The 23,370-nt window shown below is 37.3% G+C and overlaps 1 protein-coding gene across 7 annotated transcripts in view; it reads right to left on the reverse strand.

Moving 5' to 3' along the window:
- The window catches only part of MPP7 (MAGUK p55 scaffold protein 7), a 155,633-nt gene that overhangs the window by 40,252 nt on the left and 92,011 nt on the right, over positions 1-23,370 (reverse strand). For all 7 annotated transcript variants that reach the window (XR_008464750.1, XM_054190547.1, XM_054190549.1 and 4 more), the window contains 3 exons: positions 9,403-9,534; positions 1,712-1,793; positions 688-773 (listed from right to left, as the gene is read on the reverse strand). Coding sequence is in view for 6 of the 7 variants with exons in the window: in XM_054190547.1 (XP_054046522.1) it covers positions 688-773; positions 1,712-1,793; positions 9,403-9,534 (300 nt within the window). In the remaining variant the exon portion in view is untranslated. The remainder of the gene's footprint in view (positions 1-687; positions 774-1,711; positions 1,794-9,402; positions 9,535-23,370) is intronic.

Genomic DNA, 23,370 nt, shown 5'->3' on the forward strand with positions numbered 1-23,370 from the left:
ATTGAACCAAAACTGTGAGACAGCCATTCAATTCAGCAGGACACCAAAGTATTTATGTATATAGAAATGCCTACACCGTGAACATAAAGACCTGTCATGACACTCATTGGTTTCTTTGCTGTAAAAATATTAAATACTTCTGAAAAAATCTAAATTACTCAATTCACAATAGCGCTCCATTAGTGAGTAATCAGGTTGGCTTTAGAGATTGTGCAGTTCAGTGGAGTGCAAACATAATCATATATATGGCTGTATACTGCAAATCAATATAAAAAACAATCTTCATATACCACTTAGTTTATTCTATCAAGTACATGTATTATGAATTAATTTTCACATGGAGTTAACCCCCGAGTAATGAATAAATTTAAAATAGTTTTAATTCAACAGGTTATGGCGTGCCTTAAAAACTGCCGATTATACGTTGAGGTCTGAAACATTCTGCAACATATTTACAGCCATATTACCATCATGAACTTTTTACAAGTAATCTGTAATTGCATACATGTGTAATGCATGGAAAAATCATTCTTTAAGAGAAACGAAATAGAGTTTTGTAAATGATGGCACTGGAAGAAAAGGCATTATTGTAGAACATACTTTTTTCCAAGAAATACACCAGAAATTGTAAATCTAATTACTTCTTCTTGACTCCCCTACATTAATTTTAGAATGTTTGGTATTTACCAAAATGTGTATTATTTCTTCAGGTTTTTTATCATCTACAGGAATCCCATTGACTTCCCTCAGTTCATCACCAACATGAATAAGACCTATAGAAGGCAAAGAGGAGTTGTTAAACTGTAGTTATCTATTATACAAAAAATGCCATTAACATTCAGCTTTTTTCTCCCTTGTTCATCCACTTGAAGTTCTAACTTACAAGCAGGAATATATGGTGAACACAACAATAGTTAGTGTCCTCACAGATAAGTTTGAGATGGTTGGTTTACTCACCTCCCTTCCTTTTTCCTGCAAATTAGTACCATTTCTCTATGACTTTTCCAGACTTTCATGCAGATGTTTGAAAAATGTCTGTGCCAATTCTTTTTCTACTTATACTACTTTCTTATTGCTACACAGCTGCAAGTACTGCAAAGATCACTTAGGCTGTGAGCGCTAATTTGTGGGACAAATGCTTCCTAATTTAAATATATATATCTAGACATACTCCATTACCCCATCTGAGTGTGAAACACAGCTGTCCTAGATTCTCTTCAATGAAAAGAAGCCCTTCAGAGTATAACTCAGGACCTCTTGCTTGAGCTCTTGAAGATTTGGAGCATTCCAAACTAAACAACGGCAGTCAAAGATGTGCTGGTATTTTGAGAATTACCAGCTGAAACTCCAAATGGATATACTAATACAAAATAATGTAGCCATCCTGAGTTGCTCCATCAGCAGGTTGTAATCTTGGTGTATCCTATCATTTCTAAGTGGATGTCTTCAACTGGAAACGAATCATGATACATCTCAAAAAAAACCCTGTATCTACTAACTCAAAGACAGCTGGTTGCAAGTGAATTGGGGAAAAAATTCAGCATGAATACTTTCACTAGTACTGAAATATCACTTTGGAAAGCCGTCTAAACCCCAAATACTTTTGCTTCTGATAGTGACGTATTTCATGTGTACAAAATGCTCCCATTTTATCTCATCTTTTTCTCAGTTATAGAACTTGAATGGCTAGTGGAAAGCAGTAACACCTTACCACTTCTGTCTGCAGCTCCTCCACGCATTATCCTGGCCACCACAATTGCACCAGTATGTTCATCCCTTTTAATAGTAGCACCCTTAAAAAAAAAAAAAAAAAAAAAAGTTATTTGGTTAATCTTACCATAATTTTAACTCACTTCACTAAAAAAACATTTGCTATGTAAAACTGCAAAAAGTTGACATCATATCTATGTGTGAATATGCCAGAAATTATACTTGCTCATGAAAAGAATACACAAAAGATGTTGTTCTATTGCCATCCTATTAAAATGTGACAACTTTTCCATTCAGAATTGACTCATGCAGTTTGGACAAATGAAACAAGAAGTTTAGTTTTCGACTTAATGGTGACTTAATGGTAACTGCAGCATACCTTCCTTGAGTTTGCTGCTAAAACTGTACTAAACTGTTACTAAGAATTGATAAATTGTTTTTTCTCCATTAAAACAGGCCATGTTGGGTACAAAAAGCTTATCCGTGTTCATAACAGTTGCACTTTACGCTCAGAACTGCCTGTGTACCCACTGATCATAGTTTTGCTTTACAACATTATGAATAAATAAACATGAATTTGAGAAATGCCCCTGCATGTCAGGGCTCACCTGGAATACCCGAGGGACAGAAATGCGGAGGAGGGGAACATTTCCTGCATTAGTCATGACTGCTTTCATACATTACACAAACACAGCAGCAAGGCATTTAGGTAAAATGACATCACATAGTTAAATTTCCAGCGAACAGCTGTCTAGATGAGAAAAATGCCTTTCCAACTAGAACTGCGAGGGTGCACTGAGAAGAGGCACAAGGTGATGGGGAAGCAGCAGCAGCGGCGGCGGTGACCAGTGAGCAGGGACGGGAAGCGGAGGCACGGAGCCCCTGCCTAGGCTGTGGTGCCAGACCTTCCAGGCAGATGGGAAGGAGGGAGGGGGGAAATGCTGGCCCTGCTCTGGAAGGCAGAATCCACAGAATAACGAGGGGGATTTTAGCTAGATAATTCATGCTGTATAATCACCTCCAAAAAGGTTATTTGATCCAGTATTTAAAAAAAAAAACAAAACACACAAAAAAAAGCACCTCCTGTCCAACAGCTTTTTTTCTGCACACGTTCTATCCAGAAGCAAAGTAATTATGCAATTTGCCAGCTTTATTCTTATGTGTTGTTTATAATGTAATTATATTGGTAGCATTTGTTTGTATTACAGTTTCAAATGAATCTGAGAGTTTCAAAAAGATAAAGATTTAGCTGCAGCTAATCTCCTTTTAAAAACTCATGATTAGACTTTTGTGCAAAACTATTAGGAATATTAAACAAAGTACTAACCCCTCTAGCCTATATCACAATATTAAGTTTTGACCTTGCAGCAACAGCTATTAATTTGAAGTTTATTACTAATACCTGGAAAGTTACATCTGCTTAAAAGTACAAAGCATCTTTTTGATGGATATATTCAGAAAAAAAGAAAAAAAGCAGCATTAGGATGCTAGAGCCAAATATAAATACAGGATGTTTCCACTCTATTGTCCACATAAACCAGAGGCTCTCTTAATTAATCATGGAAAAAGCCTTGAAAGGAAAGGTTTTATGCCTAGAAGTCAACACTATTAAATGCCACCGAATGCAAAAGGCAAGCAATGACTGACAGCCTTCCACTGCCATCACCCCGCTACTGCAGGCCCTAATGCTCATGTCTGAAAACAGGTTCTTCACCTTGTTTTTAGACAGACCCAAGAAAAATCTCATGTGCGATCGAAGATCACAGTATTGACCCAGCCGGCATCTGGAAGTAACGATAAAGCTCTTGGCCCCGTGGAACGGTCACTTCACTCTTTATGCGATTATCGCTACCAATGTGCTGGCACAAAATGAATTCCTAGCACAGATTAGCTGATTTGAAAGATGCCCCCGTAAAGGCAACAGGTAATTTGGAATTACGTGGAATTATCAGCAGAAAATCAAGTCTGAATTTTCAGGGAAATTATTTAACCCAAGTTAGCTCACTGTCAGTAACTCCTTTATGGCAAATTGAAAGTGAATGGGCAGACCCGTGAAAAGCACTATTTGAGTCTATGTGTTTTTGCTGTACCCTATAGTATACAAAGAAAAATGGGGGTGTCTTAAATTCCCCTTCCCTCCCAATTTAGAATACTTAAAAAGAAATCATCAAACACAAGTGGGTTTCTTTTTGAAAACCCAAAGAGTTGCTTTCTGAAAAAGCAGCTTCTCTTGTACTGCTGCCAGCCCTGCTTAAACTATGAGGTATATATAATCTGGCAAGAATTTCTCCTTATGAGATGTTCAGCTCCAGTACTTTCAGTTACATGTGCAGTGCAGCTCCTCATTTAGAGCTTTAAAAATGGAAGAAGGTTAGACTGGACCTTGAGAGCTGGAAAATATTTTCAGTGTTGCTAGCCAAAAGTGTAAGCTACCCTAAATGAGACATATACAGATGTAATAGCATAGCTCAGTTTAAAATGCTTTTAAAGGGAAAAATAAGGAGTTTGGGAGCCATATGGTGATCAGACTGAGAAAATGTTTAAAGGTATACCATGCAAAAGCACTAAAAATAATACAAGCTCCTTCAGCAAGGCTTTTTCACTGTTTTTTGGGTTGGGTTGTTGATTTTTTTTTTTTCAGTTTTAATGTAGTAACACTGATTGGTGAGCATCACCCAGGATTTCACAGATGTGAGCTTTATTAGTTCATCCATTTATCTGCTGATTCCAGAATATAAACATTATAAACCTCTATTTTTAAAGACAGAAACACTAGCCTGTAAAATAAATTATTAATAAGAGAGTTTGAAACATCAGTAATATTTTTGCATACCTTTCCATTAAACAAAAGCACATGCACATGTCGAATGTAAGTACTTCAATAAACCTTATTTTAATTCATTCTCTATTGAAAATGCAAAGACGAATACCAGTATTTGTCTACACACATGTAGACTATGCACATTAAGGCTGACCCTACACCCAAATTAATCCCACCTATAAGACAGTCACTAATAAGAACCGAGCTCGGGGACTCAGAGTGAGAGGTAAGGAAGAGCTGTGGAATTTGCATGAGCAGAACATGTGAACGACTCTTTTAAATCACAATTGTTTTCACCCAGGTTCAGCTATGGAAATCAGGTGTCTAGTTCAAGCTAGGTGTCTAGGTTCGTTCCTCCTACCGTGAATGAAAAGAAAGAGGCAGCTTTGGAGAATGAATCATCCTTTCATTAAGAAAGGCATCTTAAATAGATGGCACAGTTTATTCTCCAGAACTGCCTATTTTTCTCTTGACTATAGATGCAGCATTGAGATTAGCTTTCAAATGGCTAAATTTATGTGAAATGAACCTGTGTGATGAAGAAGCAACCATCTTAATGTGAAGAAGCATCCTATCCTATGCCAACTGTGTGACAGCTCTAACAAACCTGGAATATCACTTGGGAGCTGGAAGTAGTGAGAAGTCAGGAGCCAAACTCCTGGTCGCCTGGCTGTACATCTCAGATATCAGGAATGCTTATCAGGAAAACTGAAGTGGCTGAAAAGGCCCTGGAGAGGTGGGCTTAAGCAAAACCCCTCCAAACTACCTGATAAAAAGCCTAATTATAGCCAGGTTAATTTTAGACTATCTCTGAAGAGAGACGTGTCTACTTCTCTCTACATAAGGTTCAGCGATGTTATAAATTACTTTGTTCAGATAAAACCTCCTAACACAAAATCTCATCTCACTTGAGTGAAACACTGCTAGAATGGCATTCACTAATAGAGTATTTATAAAAAAAATGTGGAGAGATTAACAAAAAGTTTAAATCATCTCTTCCAAAAAACTGGAGGGAAGTTTATCACTGACTTCTGAACTGATGAAATCTGGCAAACAGAATGCCCTCCCACAAACCATGTGTGTCCCTCCTTTTAAGTTGATTACTCCTGGGAACTCAGGCTTCATTAATATGTGATTAACACCGGCTCAGAACACTGGTGAGGTGCTTAACTCAGAGAAAAGCACGAACAAGTACAAGAGGAAATGTGGTGCAGTTTTATATAAAAATGGTCACTAGATATATTCCAAAGAAGTTAAGAGAGTGTCTAATTTACTTCACAGAGAGTACCGTTGAAAGTCATCCAAAGGAGATATCCAATTCAAGAACGTCCAGGGTGTGCAGCTGATGTAAAGCTTACTGCTTTGCAGAAAAAGAGTCTCTACTGTTTGCATACAAAGAGAATGAGAATGTATCTGGGGTGAAGGAAGAGTTCAAAGAGCTCGGTATCTTCAAGTCAAGAAAGCAGACAATGTCCATCCCATAAAAATATTGTATGGTACCTCCAAATCTCAACTTCAGTAGCAAGAATCCTGACATAACTATGCAAGTGGAAGCCAGACCTTATGACTGGAGAATAGTGAATAGATAAACTGAGTAAGTAGAGACTCTTTGATCTGTACCCAGCTAACAATATCCAAGACTTAAGAAAAACCTGTGAAGAAAAAGCAATTAAAACAACATGGAAATAAATAAAAAATGAAATTTTAAATAGTTTAGTAAACATAGATAATGGCATATCCTTTCCTTAGTATAACAACTTCAGGAAGCATAGATGCGGTAGATCTAATATACCTAGCATAAACCTGTCTTTCTTTATTCTACTGTGCAATACTCTGGTAAGACCTTATCTGAATTACTATCCATGTTTCTTCTCATCTCTACCTAAGAAAAAAAAAATAATCTGGGGAAGGCAAAGACACAAACAATAGGTTCGTTCTGTATTGTGGTGATAGTGTCATATGAATAATTGACTACCAATCTGCCACAAAGAAAGTAATGTTTGACTTAAACATTAATAATGTTAAAATGGATTGAAGGTGGATTATGGAAGAGGAGGACGCTATTCTTCGAAGTCCTCCTGGATGGCAAGTAACACACAAAACAGAACTCACCATAAGCTCTTCTCCAACAAAAATAAAACATCAAAAAAGGCTAGGGATTTGGAAAGACCACAAACAGTCCTTTCCCCTACAGTAACATACAGTCTTTGACATATTGGTTGAAAGGAAGCTTTTGGAAGTCATTTAGGCCGATCTCCTGCTCAGAGCAGGACTACTGTCAATGCCAGATCACGTCAGCCACTGCCTTATGGAATAGGTTGGAGATACCACATCTCTGGCCAGCCTGTTCCAGTGCTGTACTTCCCACTGAATGAAATTTCATCATTCTCAGTCTAAAGATGGCTGCAACTTGTGGCCATTACCCTGTGTTTTAGTATCTTTCAGTGCTGAGAAGAGTTTGACTCTACCGTCCTTGTGAACTCCCCACTCTCAAGTAGTTGTAGGCTACGATTAGGTCCTGGCTCTTTGCCTCTTCCTAGTAACAGGTCTATCACAGATTCCATTATACGGCTATTTTCGCCATCGTAATTACACTAAACAGTCTTGACAAACTGAAGACTGAGTTTTCTCACTTTTTTTTTTTTATATTTTCCATAGCTGCGTTCTGTCTAGTAAAAGAAAGTTCTAATAAAAAAACCTTATTTGTTACCTCCGTATCACAACAGTCGTACTAAGTTGGATGCACCTTTTCAGAAACTGTACTGGTTTTGCGCTGGATAGAGTTAATTTTCTTCATAGTAGCTTGTATGGTGCTATGTTTTGGATTTGTGATGAAAAGTGTTGATAACACAGGGATGTTTTCATTATTGCTGAGCAGCGCTTACCCAGCATCAAGGTGTTGTCTGCTCCTCACCCTGCCCTGCCATAGAGCAGGCTGGGCGTGAACGAGAAGTTGGGAGGGGACACAGCTGGGACAGCTGATGCCAACTGACCAAAGCGATATCCCATACCATATGATGTCATGCTCAGCCATAAAAGCTGGCGGAAGAAGGAGAAGAGGGGGGATGTTTGGAGTTATGGTGTGCTGTCTTCCCCAGTCACCATGACGAAGCATGACGGAGCCCTGCTTTCCTGGGGATGGGTGAACACCTGCCTGCCAATGGGAAGTAGTGAATGAATTCCTTGTTGTGCTTTGCATGCCTGTAGCTTTTGCTTTGCCTATTAAATCTTTATTTACCCTTATTTCAGGCTCATGAGTTTTCTCACTTTTATCCCTCTGATTCTCTCCCACATCCCACTGGGGAAAGTAAGTGAGCGGCTGAGCTGCCTACCGAGGTTAAACCACAACAAACTCACAGGTACGTGGAAGAGTTTAGTATCCCACTGGAGTGAACGGGCAAGAGTGGAATCTGAGAAACAGCCCAAGGATAACCTTTGGCTTAGGCAATTCTATTTGTTCTTTTAAAAGGGCTTAAAAGTCTCAAAAGTAGATATACAGTGCATATATCTCAACAGGGTTTAGAAAATCTCTCCGGGTTTTTTTCGAAGTTGCTATTTATCCGATTCACTTTGAGATACTATTGACTTATAGAATTTGACTCACAAAAGTCTTAGTAGCAAATCATGTTTGAAACATGAAATTATATAAATCCAGATTTTAAGATTTTTCTGACATATATTCAAGAAAAACAATAATAAAGGTGTTTTCACTAGCACTAAAATTAAGCTGCTCAACTAGAACTCATCTTGTACTATATGTTCAAATTTATTCACACCTGTCAGAATTGATACTCTTTCTGATACTAAATCCTAAAGCAAGTCTGTTTTCTCCCTCAAAGAATTTCTTTGATAAAAAACAGGAAAGCTTAAAGCTGTGATTTAAATATTTGGGGAAAAAAATGTTTAATATGTTAAAACAAAGTAAAAACTTTCCATATGGTCAAACTTTTAATTATGCCCATGGGCACCTACAGGCAGTCAATACCAAAACTTATTTCTTGTTTATTGATGCCAGAAATCTATCAAGAATAACAGTGATGGTAAGACATCTACTGTGGGAGAAGCTACCCCTGCACGTCTAACAGAGGCATCACGCTCTCTCTGTCATCTCAAGTAGAGAATCACAGCTTTCTCAAAGTAACTTTGCAGATATTTCTTCAAGATTGCTATCCATTAAAACAAATATCCAGTACAACATAAAACAAAGCTCTTACTGGTTTGCAGGAGAAAAAGAGTACAGTTAAATTTTATACAAGATGACTCCCACTCTACAGCAAATAAAAATAACCAAATCAGTAAAGCATTTTAATATTCTTGTAATACAACCTAGGTTTAGTCCTTTCATTTTTCCAGATATCCCCATGAAGATATTAACTTTCTAGTATTCATAATCCAAAGTACAACAACAGACATCTTAAATTTGCCCAGATTTCGATTCAAGTATTTTAAAATATGTTTTTATGCTTTCTTTTCAGTGTATCGAAAGGTCACTTTTTTTTACATGAATGCTAACAGGCACAGTTCACAACAAAGGTCAGGATTTCTTTGGGGATTCATTCTCCCTCTCTCATTTTAATACAAGTTCATGATTTGAATTCAAGATAAAAGATTAGTATGTTATTGATCTAAATGCTGAGACTGGCCCACGTGCTCAAACACCGCGAATGAACAAATTACTCATTTCATGTACTTTACTACTAATGACTGCGAATGGAAGTCACAAGTGTATTACTGAATGTTATGAATAAACATGCGTAATGTCCGTCTACCCGCATTTCAAGTTAATGTCACCCATTCATATTCATAATCTGAACACTCCCCACCCTGTGCACAAACATAAAAACTCAAACCAAAAGACAGGGGTTGCTTACCAATGGTTCCCTGTTTTTGACGAGCCTGATTATTTTAACAGAATCTTCTTCCTCATCAATATCATCAGGCATGGGGGGCAAGACAGGATCATAGTTCTTCTGAGCAACAGTATCATGTACAGACAGCAAAGCCTGGAAACATTAATAGTCAGTGTATTATTTGGCATCTGAAAAGTTTATGAAAGACAAAGCAGAGGATATTATTCACAGTCTACTAGCTCTACTAGCGTGATGGACGTAGATTGAATATAATTCTTGTATACAATTTTAACACATGTCAAACTGATGAAAGAACTCCATGAAGTATGTTTTCATATACACAATGTATGCATCTAGTAAATTGTGGATACAGAACAATGGCTTCATACACATGAATATATCAGTGCTTTGCACATTGACTTGAAATTACAAGAATTATGATCAAGAGAAAACCCAAGCGTCCTGAAGTAAGAACATCATTCTACTTGCCCTATATAAAAATTTCTTTGATCCAGTAAGCAGTCCTATGAAACAAATAAGCAAAATAAGCATCTTCCAGTACTTCTGTTAAAGCATGAGATGTGTAACATTAAGCTGTTGCCCAACCATTCCCTTCAGTGGGGCTCTGGAAGCTTACCTGGTTACTGGAACCCTTTCATACTAGCTGCCTTTCATACGAGCTCCAAATAATCTTAGGAATTTTTAATTTATTGTGGAATTCATGATTGAGATTGAGGAACATATAGCTGAAACAACTTGGTTCAAGAAGGTGCTCACCAACCACCTGTCGCATGTCTTGCCTCCTTTCTCTCTCAGTTGCTTCTGCAGTTCATGTATAACTTGAGCAATAGTGTTTTTTCAAAGAAAAGCCTAACAAAGCCTGACAAAAGGTTCAATCTTAAAATAATTTATGAACTTGGAGAAATTAAAAAAAACCTTGGAAGTCAAAGAAAGTTAGAAATCTCATTCTCCTAAGGCTCTAAAGAACCTCAGGTATAATGTAAAATTCACAGCTTTTTCTAGATACAGAACTCAGAGTTCTGTTCTGTTTTGAAAAGTCTTCATTATTTATAATACCTTTTAAAGTGGTGAAAAATGGTTCAGTAACGCTTTTAGTTTTGTAGTGAAAACTATGCATTATAGCAGGAATAACAGCAACAGCCATACACATAATTCTATCTATGGCTTTTAGTTGCTTCTGTTCTCAAGTAGTTGCTCCTAAATACTTGAATATTTTACATTCTGACCTGATATTTTTTCCCCAAAGAGTCAATATTACAAAAGTTCGAGTCTAAATAGCAGAGGTAATTTGCAACGATAAAAATAAAGCATTTTGGAAAACATTGAGATATTTAGGATAAAGCAGAACAAATCAACATTGTTGACATGGATGATATCAGATGATATTATACCAATGACTGTAATAATGAATCTATTGTAACAATTACAATAATGGTTAAGAAGAAACTCCTTAATAAAGAACAGAAAATGGCTACATTTCTCTGATGCCAGTTTACTTGCTACTTAATAAAAGGCAGATAATATTAGACTAAGTACACAAACGACCAGAAACTGTATGTTATCAAGGATAGTGTAAATGTTTTAAAAAAGCATTACACTTCCATTATGCTATTCCGGGTTTTTTTTTCCTGAATGGAGGAGATTGTAACAACAGAAAACAATTTCCAGGCAATGCTGCAAGCTATCATGTCAAAAGCAGAAGGCAAAGCGTGTATGGTAATCTTGAAATTCTGCAGTTTAAATTTGAAGTTAAGTCTTCAACAACATAAACACAGAGGAAGATCATGCCTGCTTCACTGTAATTTGCTATTGTTTTACTAATTTCTATGCATATTGTACAAATTGATAAAATTGTTTCAACACAATCTAACTAATTATTTCTGGTTTTCTTCCCAAGGCACAGTTATATATTTTTACTATTTACCATCAGAAATTACCAGCTCTCTCCCACCAAAGATTAGTTTTACTTTAGATCTGAGCTAAAAATCTCAGGCTAGCAATTACGGTTCCTCCTGGAAATATGCATTATGAAGCATTACGTATGTAAAAGCCATGCAATCACATGCAGTCCTCTAAAGATGTATATGAAATATCAAAGATATAGTAAAACAAAAGTAGCGTTTGCTTTTACTTCAGGCTTCAGTAAGACTTCTAAAACTAGTCTTCTGCAATTACATTTTTCCACATAAAGCTAGGGCACATTCGTGGACTGGCTCAATTTAATGAGGTTCTATATTGCAGTTTAAAAACAATCAGGCAGATAGAGAAAACAGATGAAAATAATCTAAAGCACCACTTCCAGAGTAAAGGGTAGCAACTTAAAACATGTTCAAAAGAACCTACCCTTGACAATGAAACTTGCAAACCAGATTCTGTCCACTACTGCAGTGAGTTATGCCACCAGTGTTAATGAGATACTTCCCATCTCTGACTGCCCGATCAAGCTCCTGGACACCGCACGCAAAAGAACGATGCAGCCCAAGTATTACAAACCAATGCCAATCAACGTCTGGAATTTATGATGCTTTTCTGCACTCACAACAACTGGAACTTATCAACCCTTTCCCTCCTCCTCCCAAAAAAACATATTAAACCACAACGTACTACAGTTTTCAACATAAGATCTTTTACCCAAACTCTGGTATTATTTTATCTTGGTGCAAAGATGCATATTTTAGGCAAGAGTACGAATGCCAGAAATGATGTGTCTTTTCTCAGTCAAGTTTCCAGTAAAGCTTCTGTCATCACAACTTGTTTATGCTGTATACCGAATATATTAAGATTTCTTTCCTGCTCGTCTTCCATCATTGCTTCTTCTAACACACTACTCCCTGTCCACTGTAGTTGCTCTTGAAATAGTCAGCAGTATAGACATTAGTCAGCAGCATAGACATCCCACAATAATTAATCCACAAGCAAAACTTATAAAGCTATTTTGATTTCACTTAATGTATTCAACTAGAGGTGATGAGAGCCTGTCCTCGAGAGAACTTCCTAATGTCCTGAACACATGAAAAAATGACCATATTCACAGAGTAAAGGGACATTTCTTCAGCAGATTCTTTGTGCTGTGCAGTTAATATAGTGTATGATTAGTCCAAAAAGCTATCTATCAGACTAGACTTTTATAGAAAAGGTTGGGACTTTTTTAAAAACAAACAAATTACAAATGCCAAGAAATAAAAATTGGATCCTATCACGAATAAAATTTGCACAGAATAATTGTGCAGCAAATGCGCAAGGCAACATAAAGGTAGTAATGTTCTCTTGTACTTAAGTGATCTATTTATTCACTGCAGTTTTATACTCCATGATACTAATTTTTGCCTATCACAAGAAACTGCAAGAAGTGCAGATGACATTTTACTATTTTTTTATATTTTATTTTTGTTTTCAAATACACAACTCTTTGAAACTATGCATGTACGATCCAAGATTAGGGTCATGTATATTTAAGCAACTCTGGAGAAAAAGATTTTATTTCAGCTCTAAGTTCTACGCTTATGATTCACTAATGCAAACATGGTCCATATTTAGAACTTGAAAGAAGGTATGATTCAAACTCCTGCACTACCTAAATATAAATATTGATGTTCAGCTAAATTCTTAGACATGATCTAGCTGGAAATGAATACTTTCATCAGACCTCTGAAATGTCTAAGAATTAGTGCTGTATTTTTCATATTAAAGCTATCACTGATCATTTCACAGTTTATAAATTGAAATTTTACACTATCAACTTACACAAAGAAAATCTGACATTGGAAACATTCAGAGTTCTTTTTCTTAAACTGTTTTGAAACTTTTAATGTTTATTTAAATTGAGAATGTTGTTAATGAAAACACTTCTATATTTTGAAAAATGCGTATCATTTAATTACACTGACTACATTTTTGCTCCTCTAAAACAATGACAAATTTTATATTATTTTTTGCTTCTGTTTATATTTTGAGATCTGTAAAAGTAAAAATACTCCAAGTAGCCCCTGACTCGCAAACACAGCTCTTTTATGTTTTTAAATTCTCATTATTAAATAAAAAAGAAAAAAATCTCAATTTAAGCCTTATTTTTCAGAAATATTTTTTATTTACTAGAAAAACATTTTAGAAAACAGTAAGTTAAATAAAGAAACCAGACAGAATGGACAAAGAAACAAAAGCAGCCTTTTTCTATATGGTACTTTAAAAAACAAGATTAGAATATTAAATAATTAATGGTCAAGATTATTGACATAAAATTTGTAGGGACTCAAACCACCTTTTATGAGAGGCAACAGCTGCAGCAGACTGTGACCCCGCCAACCCAGCTGCTGGCTCCCTCGCTGATGGAGTCCATTACTGCCCTGGCAGCAGAGTCAGCAAAATGGAACAAAATGGGCCATGACTTTGCTGTCCCAGTCCACAGCTTGGATCATTAGCAGCAGCCACCTTCTCTGGCAGCTCACGTTGAACTCCATCAGGTGAGACAGAGACATTTTCCCACCTCTTTGCTTTGCTATGGTGACAGTAACTTCCACTGCGGCTGGCACAGAGAAGTTACACCGGAGGAGAAAAGCAACTTCATCAGCAACCACAGCAACTCGCCTGGCAGAGCTTGTCCTCCAGAGAGCTCTGGCCATATTATGTTTTCCTTTGTGATAAGGTTACAGCAGAAATACAAAAAGACAAGACGAAAATGTTGGTGGAGAAAATTATTCAAGACTGGAAAGGCCGATTTATGAGTAAGTTGCATAATGTTAAAATGAAGGTGAATTAAGTCATCCAGCAACAGACATCAAAGAAGGAAAGCTGAAAGAGCTGGGAGGAGACTGAACCCACCGAGGGAAAAGACCGTCAAGAGTATCAGAATGGAAGGAGAAGCACAGGAGTCGTAACAGCCAAACACATGCAAGAATTTAGAAAGCAGGAGAACAAAACCAGCAGAAAGCTGAAGCATAATGGTGATGGCATACAAGGCTCTAGGCACAGAAAAGCAATTTGACTTGGGAACAATTTGGAGAAGGGATAAAAATATAAGGTTTCAGAATCAAGCTATATGTTTAAGAACAAATGTAACAGGGCAAAAGGGAGATAAAAATTTAGATTGCAGGCAGGGAGAACGACCTTTCTTCTTCTACAGGAGAATTAGTCTTTAATCCTACTATCTTGAGTCAATAAGCTAGATTTTACATTGATGTACTGATGAATTCCATTCTCCAGTAAAAGGGCGGTAAAACAGCCATCAGAAAAGGGCAGCACATGGCAGCATCTTGTCCACCAACACTGGCTGCTGTGGGAGTATGTGCAACCCTAATCCTCACGCAAGAGAAGGGCTAAGAGGGCCATCAAGAACAGGCATCTCAACTGACAGATAAGAAGAACCACATTAGCCGAATTCTCCAGCTTGGCTAAAGCAGGAAGCATGAATCTAGAAGCAGAAGCAAGCAATAAAACTATAGGTAGGAGAAACTCGTCAGTGCTGCTGAAGCAACCAGAGAATGGCTGGGATAACAGTGAACCGAATTATTATTTTTTGGCAGTAGAACCAGTGAGAGAGTACACAAGTTCCAGTAACCACTTATCAGGCAGAAAAGTAGTATTATTGCTTCTGATTCTTTCTGATCTAATCACTTCCCTACAGAAATCTGAGATTTTCTGTTCTGAACAAAATTCCCAAGTTAGATACATACAGTACATAACGTTAAAGAAATCAGTTAACTTCCAAAGAAATGAGCACATTTTACATTTCCTACTGAAAATAATTTATACTATTCAATCAACATAAGCAAAAAACCTTTGACGGTGATGGTAGGAAAAGTGAAATAACATCCTTTAAATTAGACATAATTTTCTGTTTGTAATCAGGAAACCAATGGGTGTACCACTTCATGGGGAAAAAAAAAAATCAGGGCTAATTTACTTCTTTCCATCCTTCAAATATTGTATTTTTCCTACATATTCTCCATAAAATCCCCAGAAATGATATATTGTGTGAGAAGACAGCAGTTACATATATACAACAGAGAAAAAACATTCCATGCTTGCAACTGTCCCATCTGTACTTAAACCAGAGCTGTCCTCTAGTTCAAGCTTGTCCAGCTGGCAATTAAATCTCGTTCTCTTCCAATTTGACTTTGATGCAGTTGGGTCACAGTAGTGATTCAAAATATTAAAAACACACACTGTACATCTATGGTTTAGTGTTCTTAATATCTACCATGTTTTAATGTTCTTAGCATAGCAACATCTCAGTTGCATCAATATTCAGTATATATTACTTTTTCCTCTTACCATGGTGGACTTTATTCATGACTATATGAACTTCCTTTCACAAAAGGGTAATTTCCTTGGCTGAAAATGCAGTTTCTTGATTTCAGATTCACCAGTCTGAACTGATGGGTCTACCTGCAGCTGGTAGCCAGACAGCAATAGCCAAGAGAAAAGTGAACTTTCTGCATCTTCAGACTCCTGCTTCCTCTGGCTCATTGTTTGAAGCCCCTGGAGACGCTTCCAAAGTTGAACTACTCTCAGTGTTCACAGAAACACACAGCCCGTCCGTGTCATCTGGTAAAGGTGTTAATATTCTTCCAGATGACAGCCCTATGTTTTTCCTCAGTTGTGGATAATGGCAGAATAAGCTCTGATTTTAAATCAGTAGTGAAGAATCTGAACAAAGTCTCTTTTACATTTGCAACGTGATTCATGTAGATAAAGTGTTCTTGAAGCTTTAAGCCCTATTTAAGTAACTTCCAAGAACACAAATAGATGGTTTTCAGAGTGGAAAATGCAGAGACAGGAGCAACTCTTCCAATGTCTTGGCAATCCTCGATCAATTACTTTTTTGAAGAAGTGGCAGCATCCTGACAATATTAAGCGTCTACAGTGGTAGCATATCTCTCTTCTTGGTTGAAAAACAGCTGAAGACACACACCCCCAAAAGAAATCAAGTGAAAATATAAACTAAATAAAAGTAAAAGCTGAGGTTGCAGTTGCTCTTTCTGAAAAAGTGTCTTTTAGAAACAACCCAGCGCTTTTTGACAACAGCATTATGTCTAAACTCTTAAAAACATTTACTGATACAGAAAATAATAACATATATTTATTTATGATAAGTAGGTCTAAAATTCAGCTACAGATTATTATACTACATGGACACCTAACTAAAAATATCGAACTAGTTCAGTTTTTAAGGTAATTACTTTTGCCTGCTTTGGACTCTTCCTATGTTGAATACTAGAAGTAGTTTTTCTATATATCAATTGCACTAAATTCAAGTATCGTTCTGGAGAACTGAAAAGCTACAGTGAGTGTTACCTTCACCGTTCTATATAAGTAAATCTTTTATAAGTACTTAATAAAGTTGTAACTAAAGAATTATAAAGTATTAAAAATAGATCTGGTACAGCAGCAGAATAAATCCTGCCTCTTAAATAGTAACATTCTTTTTAAAAGGCCAGCAAAATAGCAGGTATAAGAAAAAAGCTTACAATTTTCCAAAATATTTGTGATAAAGATCCTTATAGATTTACAAGTTACACAATCATGGGAATCAGACATAATCAGTCTTGCCACTGACTAGAAACCCAGGAATAAGCAGAAATAGAAAAAGAATAGAAAATAGAAATAGAATAGAAAAAAAAAAGATTATGAGACCACACTGGACCACTACTGAACAGATTCATCAATGAATGAGAAAAGAGAAGGCCGTTCAATAAGTGTATGGAGAGTTCAAATGCAATATGGCCTGGCAAATGCAAAGGAAAAGCACTGCTGCAGGAAAAAGCAGCATAAAAAGACGACAACTGAAAAATGGATTATTTGCTTTGTATTGTGCAGTTTCTCCATTTTCACCAGCTGAACAGAATTGCTACTTGAATGGGATGTGATTTTACCCATAGCGACTTTTCCCTCCTCCTAAATTTCCAGCTTTAGTAATACTGCCAACTTTTATGCGCTGTACGTGAATGCTATAGTTACATGTATGCCATTCAACATTCTTACATGGGTTAGAGTTGGTGCCTTCATGTGGGAAAGTCTGTATATAAAACCAAAGAATGTCTTTGATTTACTTTTCAATTCTTTTATTTTCTGCTGCCAACCTGCCTGGCTTCACTTTTGTTTATTTTATCTATCACTTTGTTTATTATATCTTGGCAGCTAGTGAGCATTCTCCTATCCATATGTCTAGGATTGAGAGACAAGCTGTCCGTTGGACATCAGCTGACTTATCACATGAGACAGACCTGAGAACATTTCCAGGGTAACACGATGGTTGTTACTTAAACATATTCATACAGTATTCTTTCACCTCCTTGACACGATGGTTATGATATGTTGTATATTGTTATATGTATGCTCTGTGAGCTCCTACCACATTAAAAGTGTGCCACAACTGCCTTCTGAATTTCTCTGCCTGTCAGATGTGAAAAATCAAGGCTTTTCTTGCCGTTTTAAAAAGGACTATTTCGCTATTACATTTTTGTTTTGTTTTACTTATTCCATTCCATTAACATGAACATTCCAAAAATAAAGACAGCAACGTATTCTCTCAGTGCTCCCCACCCAAAAAAAGTTTTCTGTAAAAAACTCGTTTGAATTATGGGTGCAAGTGGAAATGGAAATAGGAAGTCAAGGTCTGAAGCCGAAGAGAGTTAAGAATAAAAATAAAACCGATTTTTCCACTAACAAGGTTGCCAAACTGCATGATGGAGGGCTTCCCAAAGTGGCAAATAGTTTAAAGGCGAATAGTTTAAAGGCAGGAAATACTGGGCAGAAGGATCGTGCTTGCCTGCTAACAAAAGTCTCCCCAGTACTGCCTCCTCTTCCCCAGCTTCATGGCTGGTATGCTCAGAACATCTACGGGTTATCCATCAACCAACAATATCAAACCATCAGTGCTGTGGTCCTTGCTTATTGTTGTGACAATTTGCATATATTGCTTAGGTGGAAAAGACCTATTTCTTTCTCACTGCTGATACTTCACAGCATACCATCCAAAATCAAGCAGGCTCTTGCAGATTTACAAATTAATGGCACCTGCTTTTACAAAAGATGATTAGGTAGTTAACTTTTCATTTGACTTATGAAGTACAATGTACTCCAGCTCACAATATTAATGAAGTAAAGCTAGTTTGTACACCAAAATATTTTAGTATAAGAACACAACTCCTGTAACCTGTCCTACCAGCAAACCTCAAAGACCACTGATGAGTAGAGAGTTATAAATCATGAGAAATTACACTTCTTGCACAGAAATTGTAGTCTGTGTTACCATGTGTGAGCATGAATATTTCATAAAGAGGAGGAGAACACTCTCCCAGGACATGAGCAAAAATAGAAAACATGGGTGCATTAGGGAAGACAGGTCTCTAAAGGGACGGGGACAAAAGGTCCTCAAGAGCTTGAGATAAAAGTAACAGCCCAAATGTAGCTCAGATGTTAATTGACCCGAAATTTGTATTGGGTTTTCCAGATGCAAAACCTGAACAGTTGTAGGCAAATCCCAACAATTTGCAGTGGAAAATGCTGACTTTGCAGAAACTGCATATTTCAATGAAAAAGCCCTGATGGAAAATCCTCGGCAAGTCTAATTACAAAGGAAATGGTGGAAAGATGACAAAGTTTAGATTAAGATTTTTTTTTAATTACTTGTTACAAGAAATGCTTCATGAATTTTTCAAAGCCAAAAACAGATTTTGCTTTATGTTATTATAGCCCAATATTTTGAGTGCTTTGTATGTTAAAGTTCTTGTAGAAAAATGCCAGCTGTTTCCTGCACAGTAAATTATATTGTCAATTTTTGCCAGTGACTGCAAGGCAGCTTTACGAGGCTCTGCTGATAAGTGCTTAAAATGTTTGTTTTTTTTAACAGAACAAGTAGCGCTTTGATCAGAACAGTTTATTAGGCCACTGTGCAAATCTAGTAAGCCTCAGATGGCATGGATGATGGTCTCAGGAGTTGTTTATCAAATAAAGGCCAGAATTTACAAACTTCCCTGTAAATACAAGAAAAACAGAACAGCACAGGACAATGGAAAAGTTCTGCTTCAAGCTAAAAGAAGCACTATTTCTTTTTTTAAAGAAACCTAAACAAATATAGGAAACATTTATATGAAGAACAAAGTGCCCTGGCTTCGTTATCTGCAGTTTTAGTTTTGTTTAACTCATAGTTCTATTCTGAAGGAAAGCCAAGAAGGTACTTATTAGTTGAAAATGTTTACCAATGCAAATTGTTTATGCTTTCTGAAACTGAAAGTCACTTACATCTCAAATGACTTGCAAATATAACAGCAAGAGTAAATCCTATTTACAATTTTCTGGTGAATGCATCTTTGCCATTTGAATGCAATTTAAAAAAAACTGAAAACAACTTAAAGAATCTGTATTTCCTCTGAACAGCACACTGAATTTGTCCATGGATAAGTCAATCTGAAAGCATTCCCAGTCATACGAGAGCGGTTTTCCCTTCATGCTGCAAGTTAACTTAAAATTACTTCCAAAACTCTATTCATTCTACAGCAATGAAAGAGAAGCCAAGAAAAATAATTCAAATATGTCCACCGCTTGTCCCCTCTATGGCTACAGGTACAGGGCCCAAACTAATCCAAAAACTTCACATTCTCGTGCACCCTGATGCACTGAGGTCATTCTCAGCCCTGCCTTCTGCCCTTCTTCAGGTACCTGGTTTATGTTTCAGATTAGCAGCTGGCAAACTTTTCAGCGCGCATAAACAGAAGATAAACTCAGCTGAAACAGGCAGAACCACCACTGGCATTCTTAGGAGGTTAAAAAAGCTTAATTTCCTCTGGGTCATAATAAGTATAAACATCCTTCAGAATAGTTTTAGCACAGTGGCATAAACTTTTAAAATAATTACTGTTCTGCCCATTACGTCGATGACCACAAAGGACTTATTTTATATGAATTTAAAACACACTAAGTTTACCCTAATAGGGATTAACTTCAAATGGTAAGTTGCTCATTTCAATAAGTAATGATCAGGAATGTGACTCCTGTTATAAACGTGAAGTTAAGAGCTAGTTAGATCTGAATAATATATCCCAAGTCTGTCTCAAAGTGAGTATAATTAGGATAATATTTTTCAATGGACTAAAAGATGGTCCATTCTTTTTAGTCTTTTTTGTTTACAGCCACACCAACAAAATAAGTGCCTAAAATGTTAATTCCTATAGTTAATTGTTTTAGTTTTTCAGATTTCAAATAACTTCAAAAATAAATACGGATTATGCTCTTGTGCTATGGCACCTAACACTTAGAATGGAAACGCTAGTAGCACTACACAGATTATCTAATACGCAATTAATTTAAAGCACCAGCTCCTAAACTGAACAAAGGATTTAAAAAAAAAGTCTAAACATGTGTCAGAAAAAAGGCCAGCGGGCAGGGTCTGCGCTCAGCAAGTTTTACACAGGTGCATCAAGCTCCCGTCGGCCTTGTGAGACCTGAGCAGGAGAAGGGGAAGAGCTGGAGATGCTGCCAACCCAGAGGCTGTCCAGAGCCTCTCCCACTGCAGCGCGAAACACTCGGCCAGTGCTGCTGCTACAAAACCCATAAACACAGGCAGCCATGGAAGACCGAAACTTCACTTTCAGTAATCTAAAATAAGTTTACAGAGAGCTCCAGCAGGCAGATCCATGTCCTCCCTTCGGTCCAAACACCATTCAGAGTAGAGCCACGCAGCACTGCCCACGGGCTGGCCTGGCCATGAATTTATATATCTTTATGTTTTATACCTTTAAGATATCTTTAAGGTTTATATTTTATCACAACTTAATAAAGCCAACCAAACAAAATCTCCACATCCCTCACAGCTTTAAGAAACACAAGCACAGCAATGTAAGTTTCAGTACATCTACTTCTGGTTATTTACCATCATTCTAACTTTAACATTTTAAACTCTTAAGCCGTTTTTTTTAACAACCAGCTCAGGAGGCCTTATAAACTTGCATACGTGTACTCTGGAAGTGTAAGCATTTATTAACAGTTATCTTCCTCAACTGATTGCAAACATCTGATCGCACACTTGCGGTTATAACAGAAAAGAACTGAAGATATACAGACAACAAGACGCATGCAAAGAGCTAATTTCTGGTCTGCTTAAAAATCAAATGCTGCATTGAACTGGATTCAGGTTCTAAGGTATGGAAATACTGTTCTACTTGCTGTTATCTTTAACAAGGTATAGCAGGATTACAGAATGTAAACTGTAAGTCTTCACTCAACGTTGGAAATTAAAAACAATAGGTGTGGCTGGCCTGCATCCATGGGACGCAATTATATTTTAAATCTAGAACGTAAACGCAGTATCTCACACGCAGATAAACAAATCCACTTGATTTCCCACAGCTACGTGCTCTGTTCTACTTAGAGAGTTCTGTTTTAATCAGACAAGGTAAACCACAACCATTATTAGTTCATTTAATTATGTTAACGGATGCCACATTTTAGAGCAGGAAAAAAACCCCACTCAGTGTAACTGGATATTGCATCCAGTTTTTAAAAGACCAGAAATGCCTGATTTATTTTTTTCTGAAAGAAAATACACCTGACAAAACCTTCGAACGACTTTTGAGATTTTGAAAATCTCAGGTCTGATAAATATAACTGCCTCAGAGAAATTATTTTCTTCTTTAAAACATCTCTCTATGGACAGAAACCAAGAATACCTCAAATTTGTCAAAGCTTTACTCATCAGATGCAAACACTCAGGAATATATAAAACATAACAATTTTGTAAAACAAAATGAAAATACAGAAATATTCATCTACTGAGGCATTTGCTGGAAACCTCTCCCAGCCTTTTTTGGCACGTTAACCAAGCCTGTGAAGTTATAATCATCTTCCTAGACCTGCCCCTTTACACCATCAAACTTGTGGAAGCAGTGATGTAGGGCAGTAAACTAATCCTAACCATCCTTCATCATACCATCAACATTAGAGCCGAGCTGTAGGAAAGTGGAAGCTCCAGCTAACACTGCAGTTATAAGCCAGGTCAGGAGAGGAAAATTTTCCCCGCAGAATAACATGGAGCCAGTTTAAGTCAATCCCACATTAAGCCATATACAAGTTTTTAGATAAAGCCTACGCAAAATCATTGGAAAAGACATCAATTATGCCAAGTAATTTCAGACATGTGGAAAAGAGTTGTTCTAGTCATCATTTTGCCCCGGGAATCTAGAAGGAAAGAAACAAAGAAACTGTCTCCAGCCATCAAGCTAATAGTGAAGGGCTAGAAAATCTTATGCAACGTATGCCATAAGCTCAGATACAGCTGAACAGACCCGAGGGCGCCTCTGGGTAGAAACTGGAAATACTGAGCCCCACGTTGTCATCTGGTCAACATAATGGAGGAGGGAGCAGAGATATTTACCATCTCTCCCAGGCATGAGAAGGTGGATGGAGAAGATAATGAATAGGAAAAAGTATCAGGTATACTGTCAGTTCTTTCCCCGAACTCCCACAAACACCTGCAAGCTGCGCAGGGCAGGGAATTGTGTGTGCCTCGTGCAGGATCAGGCAGTCTGGCCACGCAAAGGGCTCGGTGCCCTGCACCTGGCCGTCTCCTCCTGCAGCCAAGACGGACATTTGCTGAGTTACTGCGGTTGTTCAGTCACATTAACCACGCTGAGGGTAAAGCACTTCTTTTCCTGAAATCCCACTAAGATTATCACACTGCATTTAATCGCTTTCAAGGAACAGTCAGTGAGAGAGAGTGAGTGAATGAGAAAGAAAGTGAGTGAGGGCAGGGGAGCAAGGAGGGGAGAGAGAAAGAGAAAGCAAAAAACGGAGAGGTGCACTTGCGGCATATGAGCTGTCTCCAGACTCAATCCACTAAAGCTTAAGAAGTATGAAATGCACGTGGACAGTCGCTAAGGAAACACCTACAGCGAAGCTTAGAATCTCTGCAATTTGATGCACCAACACACCAACATTTCCTCTTGCAATGCACCACTGGCACTGCTTACCCCT

The sequence above is a fragment of the Rissa tridactyla genome, chromosome 2 (genome assembly GCF_028500815.1).
Source record: "Rissa tridactyla isolate bRisTri1 chromosome 2, bRisTri1.patW.cur.20221130, whole genome shotgun sequence".
NCBI lineage: Eukaryota > Metazoa > Chordata > Aves > Charadriiformes > Laridae > Rissa > Rissa tridactyla.